General features: G+C 43.5%; 2 protein-coding genes across 3 annotated transcripts; both read left to right on the plus strand.

Moving 5' to 3' along the window:
- Nucleotides 1-115: 115 nt before the first annotated feature.
- tagln3b (transgelin 3b) lies at nucleotides 116-5015 on the plus strand. Of its 2 annotated transcripts, none has more exons than XM_030099264.1 (5): nucleotides 116-1355; nucleotides 2086-2301; nucleotides 3289-3463; nucleotides 3584-3686; nucleotides 3770-5015. In XM_030099264.1, exons 2-5 carry the CDS (start codon nucleotides 2122-2124, stop codon nucleotides 3909-3911), a joined length of 600 nt encoding a protein of 199 aa, XP_029955124.1. In that variant the 5' UTR covers nucleotides 116-1355; nucleotides 2086-2121; the 3' UTR covers nucleotides 3912-5015. The 2 variants fall into 2 exon arrangements, with proteins under 2 accessions (XP_029955124.1, XP_029955125.1); XM_030099265.1 differs by having other exon boundaries at nucleotides 2089-2301.
- Nucleotides 5016-5836: 821 nt separating this feature from the next.
- Nucleotides 5837-7101, plus strand: c1qtnf9 (C1q and TNF related 9). The gene is made up of 3 exons (XM_030099818.1): nucleotides 5837-6023; nucleotides 6129-6191; nucleotides 6332-7101. Exons 1-3 carry the CDS (start codon nucleotides 5837-5839, stop codon nucleotides 7099-7101), a joined length of 1020 nt encoding a protein of 339 aa, XP_029955678.1.
- The last annotated feature ends 1448 nt before the right edge of the window (nucleotides 7102-8549 follow it).

The raw sequence follows: 8549 nt of genomic DNA on the forward strand, positions 1-8549 counted from the left end.
CACGCATACATACACACATACTGTTATATGTAAGGTATGCTAACAGCTTCAAAGGGAGGATTTGCTTTATTTACCTCGGCACACAAGGCTTCATTCAATCACTTCAATACAAATATAAGTAGATTGGGGGATTAAGGAGTTTATACCTCAGCAACGACATGCTGAAAAGTTACACATTTCCAATCGATTTAGTTTAATACTTTAAATTGTGGTTCCACGCCGTCGAGTTGTTGGCTGCAGCCATCCAAGGTTTATTTTTGTTCGCAGAACATTCTGTTACATGACTCCTCGTACCTGTTGGCCTTTAGCCGGGGAGAGGCCCGCTGAATGGAGCAGCCGGACTGTTGATTATTAACATGTAATTGGCCACGAAGCTGCACTGGACTCAATGGGGCGAAACCAACCACTTCTCTCTGTCGGATCCACTTAGCTGCGGAGGTGACCTTTAACTCGGGCGTGAGCGATGTAGTCACTCATTTTAAATGTCTGAGCTAAAGCTAAATGCCACGTGTGGCAACCGACGTGGATGGATTTTGCTTGGTCGCTTGTTTGCAGAGAAGCGAGCATGTTGTGCTGCGATGATCAGGCAGAACAGTGCTCCTGTCTGAGCCAAAGCTTTTATCTGCCATGATCGTAATTTAATAAAGGTTGGGAAATGGATGTCATTGTGCACAGTGGACAAAGCTGCAGTGCTTTGTGAAGAAGACATCAGAAGGGAGGCTGTCTGTTCAAAGCGTGTGACTTGAAAAAACGTTGAAGTTATGTTTAGTTATGTGGTTTAAAAGACAAAAATCCATGAATCCATACATGACTGGATATTGTCAAACCGTAGTGTCTATTCTCAGTGTATGAGAGAGAAATTAAAATGACAGGTAGATTGTATACAATTTTATAATATAAACATCCCAACAGCAATTTTAGTAATATTCAGTGAAAAATACGAAGCAGTCCGTCATTTAACAAAAATGTTCAACTCTAAATGAGACGAGGCTTATAGTAGGACTGGGGCTGCAGGTGCTCACAGTGCTTTTTAAAACTCTGTGCAACATGCGATGCTGTAAGTACCTGAACTGATGTGGCACCTTTGCATTGAGAGGTGACTTTATGCTGCACGGGGCTGATGGTGCATGCACTTCTCACGTCGCATTGAGCGCGGGTCGCCTCTAGGGACCCCTCCCGGACGAGCTGGCGTATAAAAACCACCGAGCCGCCCCTCCCGGACGGAGTGAGAGCCAGTCTGGCCCGGCAGCGCTTGTGCTGCGTTTCACGGATGCTTCCGCAGCTCAGCATCCTCCAGCCTGCCCAGCTCAGCGGAATTAACGCAGCGCCGCGGATCCGAGCGCCCTCCGTCTCAAGTAAGTGCGTCTTTTGAGTGCTTCTAGCGGGCTGACGTGCAGGACATGACATCTAAAGCAAGACGCGTCGCGCAACTTACCGAGCTTTGGGTTTTTGTTTATTGTTAATCATTTAATATTCCAATGTCCTTTAAATGACGCAGAAAGTGCCTGGTTTTCCTAGATCGCGGGATTTAGTTGAACATGTCTGATTTTTGAAGTCAGAGACGCAGCGAGGACAAATCCAATAACTACCTCTAAGCCCCTGCATGCGTCAGACGGGCTGACGTAATTTAATTAAAGCATATTGCAGCTAAAAATAGCGAGCCGTGTGCGGTTGCACGTTCTCCGAATGCACGATCGTGTCGGAGAGCAAACTTTTGGGGCAGACGCATTTATTGGATTAATCCCGCGGCATGTTTGAGGGTCCGCTGGAGGTCATACATGGACACGAGCGCCTCGGCGCATCCTGCACTCACAGCGCCGGAAGCAGGCGTGATGGTTGCCATAGCAACGAGAGGGGTCGTCCCTGTTCGGGACAGCAGCCAAGGGACCACACCCTTCCCTGCTCCAGCCTCCAGAGATGTGTCTGAGTACACATGCACCAAGAAGATGCATGATGCACAATCTTATTTTGGACAATAAAGAAAACTAAACATTATTTTATTATCAGATATAATGTTGGAATACTTTAATTGAGTGGTTTATTGCTGAATGACAATTTTTTAACTTGGGTGTGTGGATTTCTCAGCAGGGAAACTCTGCATTACGTACAGGACAGTGGATCATGGCAAACCGAGGACCCAGCTATGGCCTGAGCCGAGAGGTGCAAGAGAAGATCGAGCAGAAGTACGACGCCGACCTGGAGCAGCGGCTGGTGGATTGGATAGTCGCACAGTGCGGAGGAAACCTGGAGAAACCACCGGCAGGGAAGCAAAACTTCCAGAAATGGCTGATGGATGGAACAGTAAGTGGCTGCAGTGGCCTGCCAGAAATAGAGGCTGTTAATAAATTATTTAAGATTCAACATAATAGCTCTGTCACATATAAAATGCAAAAGGCCAAAATAACCAGCCAGATTTATGGGCCCAATTATTTTTGAAAGCTTAAGTGAGCTATTGCAATATTGGTCTGATGATCAATTAAAGTCTTCTTTCAATAGTTTTCTATTTATGGTGTACCAGTTACATTACAGTCTCCTGACAATGCTGGATATGATAGAACAATGACAAAATAGAAAAAAACAACAACTCAGATTTAGCCACTTTCCATGAATAACCATTAACACAGGAAAAAGAAGACACATTTCCAACAGGGTGAAACTCCTACCTGAGCTAGAAAACATTGTCACCCTGATAAGAGGGAGACGCTTACTGTTCAAGCATTCCAGTAAATGAACGTTTTATTTTCCTGTTGTGGTTATTGCAGGAGATCTTTATGCTGAGTAATTCTGAGAGCGTATGATGGGAAACTTCACTCTTCATTTTATTGCAGCTTAGCTGTAAACCTAATTAACTATTCAATTATAACATGTACTTGTGCTGCACAGTCTTTCTGCCCGGCACTTGAGCTGACTCCGGGGAAAGAAAATCACTCGAAAAATCCATCATAGTTTGTTCCAGCAAAAAAGGATGTGTTTGCTTCAATTACCTTAAGTATCAAGAATGCAATGTGCAACACACTGCACTTTATTTGCCAAAGTCAATTCAACATTTTGTCATTTAACAGAAACTCTCTGCATTCACTGTTCAGTTCAAGTGCATTGGTGCGCTTTGTTTTGAAAGCGTTGCCACACTGGTTTTCTCAGTGTCTAAACTAGGAATCAGCAAGGAGAAAAGACACAAAAATACTCAATGGAATGGTTAGGCTTAGTGCATCAGTTTATGCTCATCTGTATGTCAAATGATCTGCAAGTCAATACATTGTTGTGGTAATCTGATTTTTTTTGTCTCAGATTCTCTGTAGACTCATAAACAGCCTTTATCCAAGAGGGAAGGAACCCATTAAAAAGATTCCTGAGACCCAGATGGCCTTTAAACAGATGGAGAAGATCTCTCAGTTCCTGCAGGCAGCCGAGGCTTATGGAGTCACGACCACTGACATCTTTCAAACTGTGGACCTTTGGGAAGGTAAATGTGGAGCCTATAAATAATCGCTTACAGTTTTCCATTTATTAATCTTCTTGAAATCAGGTTTCAAAAATGCTCAGAGTAAACATCGCCACATTATTATCACCCTCTTTCCAATAGCAAAGGACATGGCGGCTGTGCAGAGGACTCTCATGGCTCTGGGGAGCGTTGCTGTCACCAAGGATGACGGTCAATACAGGGGTGACAGAGACTGGTTCCACAGGTACTTAAAAATGTTGCTGCAACAGAGGAACACGCATGTATACGTCTGCTTCACTTACTGACGTCTTGCTGTGTGCGTTGCAGGAAAGCCCAGGGTTATCGACGAGAGTTCACCGAGGAGCAGCTGCGCCAGGGACAGAGTTTGATTGGCCTGCAAATGGGCAGCAACCGCGGTGCCTCCCAAGCCGGTATGACGGGCTACGGTATGCATCGTCAGATTATGTAGACCCCCCCGCCACGAGCTAGCCTGTCCCCATGCTTCCAGACTGTGTTTTCTACTAATACCACAGATGTTGTAGCCCCGAAACCTTCCTAAGCGTTGTAGCACCTGCCATGTTAACCTCAACTCCCCTGAAACTGCTGCGTTTGCTAATCAGACTGTTGTCTCCGTATGTTCAAAAATGATGTCAAATGCTGTAAATCTCCTTCTTCAAGTTCTCTTCCTCTCCTTTGTCACACGCTTCTCCCTCTTTAGTATTGTCAACATTCATGTTCAGATGTTCACCTAACATGGATCTACGTCATTCAACAAGAACCTCATGTATTTTTTTTAATTTATTTATTTATTTTTTTATATAAGCTATCCAACCAATGCAAGCCATCAGTGTTCTCCACACTGGACTACTGTAAGCCTCTAATTTGAGCATGCTGTATGCAATGTATTTAAATTTAAATTGAAGTATATTTTTATTTATTTATTTATTTATTTTTAGATCGTTACTTTAAGATGCTCTGGTACTCTTTTTTTTTTTTACACATTTGAATGAATGGTGCTGAATGACTGACAGTATTTCTGCTACCTTGACTGAATACTTGCTGCAGTATATCCTCTGTAGCCAAATCAAGCCCAGGGTTATGGGGTCAGGACAAAGACTGCTGGGTCCGAACGTATCGATATGGTGTCATTCATTCCGAGCCATGCTCTTATTTGTTTGCTCGATTACACAACGTGTCCATATTGTGTCTTGTTTGTGTGCAGCAAGCAAGAATGTGTTAGAGCCGACATGTATAACAGTGGAGTTTCAATTTCTGGTGAATGTACACTTTTGTGTGTGTTATGTTTATATTTTTAAATGAATTTATATCCGGAGGCTTGTAAGAAGATCTATGGAAAAAAAATCCAATAAAATATGACAAAATGCATTTGTGTCAGTCTGTATTGAATGCAAACGGGAGTATCCTGGTAGCCAGGACGTCTGGGGAGTGCACTCTGTGCTCAGAGTGTGGGGGTGTTATTTTCCTTATCTCGGTTTTATGTTCCAGCTCCTCCCTTGCGCCCATCCCTCTTGTCTCCTCTCACTCCGCGCAATCTAATAAAGTGTCAGCAGCACAACATTATGATTGGGACGCTGGTTTCTGATTCAAGGCTGTGTGCCAGCAAAAAGTTGCATCTTTCTTTTTTCCTCTCTGTCCTAAATTAAGAATTCACTCTTGACAACTAAAGGCAGTGCACGAGTCTGGCAGCCAGAGCACATCTGAAGTGGTCTTATCACTAAGAAAATAAGATAAGCAGAAGCTTTTTGGGCCTCTCTTGAGGTTACGTTGGTGTTGGACCTCAAAGGCTTGCATTTCTCATCCATGATCCAGTTTAGTGGGTCAATTTTTCCTTATTGGTGCTTTTAAAATTAACATTTTCTCTTTATAATGGCAACCAGTGAAGAATGTATGACCATCCTGCCTTTAACAATCTTTTAAAGAAAACCCTTACTTAGCATGGTTCAGTATTAGAAATACCATGTTTTGCCAGGATTGTTTCCCAGACACACACTTTGCCTGAAGTTAAATATTACATTTTACCTAAAGCGAGCTTGTGTGAAACTTTGTTCAGTTCTGCTTGACTTGTGCTCTCAGTGCGAGCTTATTATTAGCTTCGGAGGGACATCAGAAGGGGGATAGGTCATGTTTAACCCAGGGAAAGATTCAATAAGTAAGCCAAAAGCACTCAGACCAATGAAATGGCTCCGAGAGGTCTGAGGTCACCCTTCTCCAAGCTTCTCATGCAGCCTGTGTTTTCTTTGGTCCAAGTCCAGTTTCTCTTGCATGCAAGTTTTCAAACATGCAGCAATTATAACTCTACCGAAGCATGAACTTGTTGGATTCTATAGTTTTTTGCACTGAGAGCTGTTAGCATTTTTATTTCTTTCAGTCATAATGTTGCAGATGACTTTCCGTGTCTCTCTGCCACTTCTCCTGTTGGCGGTCAGATGTGTTGCAGATCCAGAAGCGCTGACTAAAGGCTGTGTTTGTGGATATCCTGGAATACCAGGGGATCCTGGACACAATGGTTCACCGGGCAGAGACGGACGAGACGGGCTGAGAGGGGACAAAGGTGATCCGGGTAAGTGCAGAAAAGAAAGCTTTCTGCTTGGAAAGGGCACTTTTATCACAATTTAACACATTTCGGGGTTTTGACTTCATAATTTTGTATGAATTTTTAAACCAGGTCTTGTCGGCTCCACTGGAGCTCCAGGGAATGATGGCCAGAAAGGAGAGAAAGGGGAATTTGGTATGAAGACACATTTTTGTTTTAAAGAAACATTTTAATTGTATTTTAAAGTGATGTGTGTGATACCGTTCTTCAATATGTTTGTAGTTGTAGAAAGAGAAGTAAACTGACATTGCGATCGTGTCATTTGTCATTTCCAGGTGCAATAGGCCCGGCGGGGCTCAAAGGGAAACGAGGTGAGAACGGAGAGCGGGGGCCTCCTGGGAAAATGGGGCCTCAAGGTGTGCAGGGTCCTGTCGGCCTGAAAGGAAGTAAAGGGGAGCTCGGGCTACCGGGACCCCAAGGACCTGTAGGAGATGCAGGGCCTGCCGGACCACAAGGTGAAAAAGGGGACGTTGGCCTCCGAGGTGACAGAGGCATTCAGGGACCTCTGGGGCCGCCTGGCAGACCGGGCCCCAAGGGCGAGATTGGTGTTCCGGGACACAAAGGAAATATCGGCTACCGCGGGGAAAGAGGAGCTCGAGGAGAGAAGGGAGATCAGGGCGACAAGGGTGACGCCCCCGTTATTTCAAAAAGCGCCTTTTCTGTGGGACTCACCGCACACACTAAACTCCCAGCGGCCAATGCGCCCATCAGGTTCGACAAGATCATTTACAACGAGCAGAATCACTTCGACCCGGCGACAGGGAGGTTCACCTGCGCCGCGGCGGGCGCGTACTTCTTCACCTACCACATCACCGTCTTCTCCAGGAACGTGAAAGTGGCCCTGGTGAAGAACGGAGCGAAAATCATCCACACCACGGACAACTACCAGAGCAGCGAGGACCAGGCAGCAGGGGGCGCCGTGCTGCACCTGGAGGTGGGGGACAAGGTGTGGCTGCAGGTAGCAGGAGGGGAGCTCTTCAATGGCCTCTTCGCTGATGAAGATGATGACACCACTTTCTCTGGCTTCCTCATTTTTGGAGCGTGACTCAGACATTTTTTTCAGAATTACTAACTGATTTACACAACTGTAACCAAAAAGTTGAGAAACTTTGTACTGAGTTCTATATGAATTCATTGAATCTGTTGTGGTGATAAAAAGTAACTCAGTATTTTCACTAAAGTACTTCACATTTTTAAAATGATATGTTCTTCAGTGAATATTTTTTGAGGGTGCTTAGAAATGCTTTTTTCCTCATTCAGAGGAAAACACACTTCCATTCTTGCGTGACAAGTGTTTTTTTAAAACACTAAGGTTTTACATGCAAAGCAAACAAAAGGCTCTTAAACAAGTTTGTCATTGGGTGACTAAAGTAAACACGTTTTACCCTTCAGCGAAAATATCAGTCACAGAAAAGAATGGTACATTTAGACTTAACCCTACTCTGCCAAGTTAGATTTAAACTAAAGCAACAACTCTGTTTTAAATGGAATAAAAGTGAGTGATATAGGTGATATAATGAAAGGGGAAACTGATTTATTCATCATTACCAGAGTTTAAAGTATGGCTCTTTTTTGAAGTTTGTGTATATTTTTTGCACTTTTAACATGTATACCACAATATGACTTTAAATGTATTACCGTACACCAGGATGACTGCCAACTCCTGGCATTTTGGGCAAATCATCAGAGGAGAAGCTTGAATAAAGCTCTCCTGAATTCTGATCAGCCACCACACGTGATCCATCCATTGTTGTCGGTTTTAATTTCCTATTTCCTCATTTACTGTATTCTTTTCCACAGTAAAAAAAGAATAAATAGTAAACTATTATGATTTCAAATCTTAGAATAGTACTGTGACTTTCTTTTTTGCGCCACTGAAGCTGCATAGTATTTTATTGAATAGCAGATGTTAACCAGAACATTGTAAGGTGAGAGAAATCCAAAGATAAAGTAGCAGATGACGAATAAGTTGTTATATACACCCTCTTTACGGAGAATGAACACTTAATTAACCAAGAGAAGAAATATGCAGATCTAAATACAACAACAGAAAAATTTAGAAGTTTAATTAAATAAACTGTGTAGATCATTTGGTTGTTGTTGTGGCCACTCTGCTTCCTAACATCTGGCTGGGGGTCCTTTTTCTGTCAGGAGACTGGACCTCCTCCCAGGGTTATTGTTTGGATCAGCACTTCTATTAAATACAGTTAAAATTATATTTGAGGCATGCTTGAAAGTGAAAGGTTATAAATCAAGAAGAAAAGACACGCACGCACAAATGTGTTATCATTGCTGTATAAAGGTTAACCTGAGTCATCTTATCCCTGGTTTGGCCTCTTCACTTCTCTGTGTCATAATGAGGAGCAGCACTCTGTCAGGCAGTCTGAGGAATTCGGGGATGGGCACGCAGCTCAAACTTCAGCAGCATTAATTGTCTCGGTATGATACACTGACTTGACAGGAGGAAGACGCTGCAGCACCGACTGGAAGGCC

The sequence above is a fragment of the Salarias fasciatus genome, chromosome 9 (assembly GCF_902148845.1).
Source record: "Salarias fasciatus chromosome 9, fSalaFa1.1, whole genome shotgun sequence".
NCBI lineage: Eukaryota > Metazoa > Chordata > Actinopteri > Blenniiformes > Blenniidae > Salarias > Salarias fasciatus.

Excerpts from the sequence above, each read along its gene's own strand:
- c1qtnf9 (XM_030099818.1), top strand. The coding sequence starts at position 5,837 with ATGTTGCAGATGACTTTCCGTGTCTCTCTGCCACTTCTCCTGTTGGCG. Across the intron at positions 6,024-6,128 it reads AGGGGACAAAGGTGATCCGG|GTCTTGTCGGCTCCACTGGA; the intron begins GTAAGTGCAGAA and ends TTTTTAAACCAG. Across the intron at positions 6,192-6,331 it reads AGGAGAGAAAGGGGAATTTG|GTGCAATAGGCCCGGCGGGG; the intron begins GTATGAAGACAC and ends TGTCATTTCCAG.
- tagln3b (XM_030099264.1), top strand. The coding sequence starts at position 2,122 with ATGGCAAACCGAGGACCCAGCTATGGCCTGAGCCGAGAGGTGCAAGAG. Across the intron at positions 3,464-3,583 it reads AACTGTGGACCTTTGGGAAG|CAAAGGACATGGCGGCTGTG; the intron begins GTAAATGTGGAG and ends TCTTTCCAATAG. Across the intron at positions 3,687-3,769 it reads GACAGAGACTGGTTCCACAG|GAAAGCCCAGGGTTATCGAC; the intron begins GTACTTAAAAAT and ends TGTGCGTTGCAG.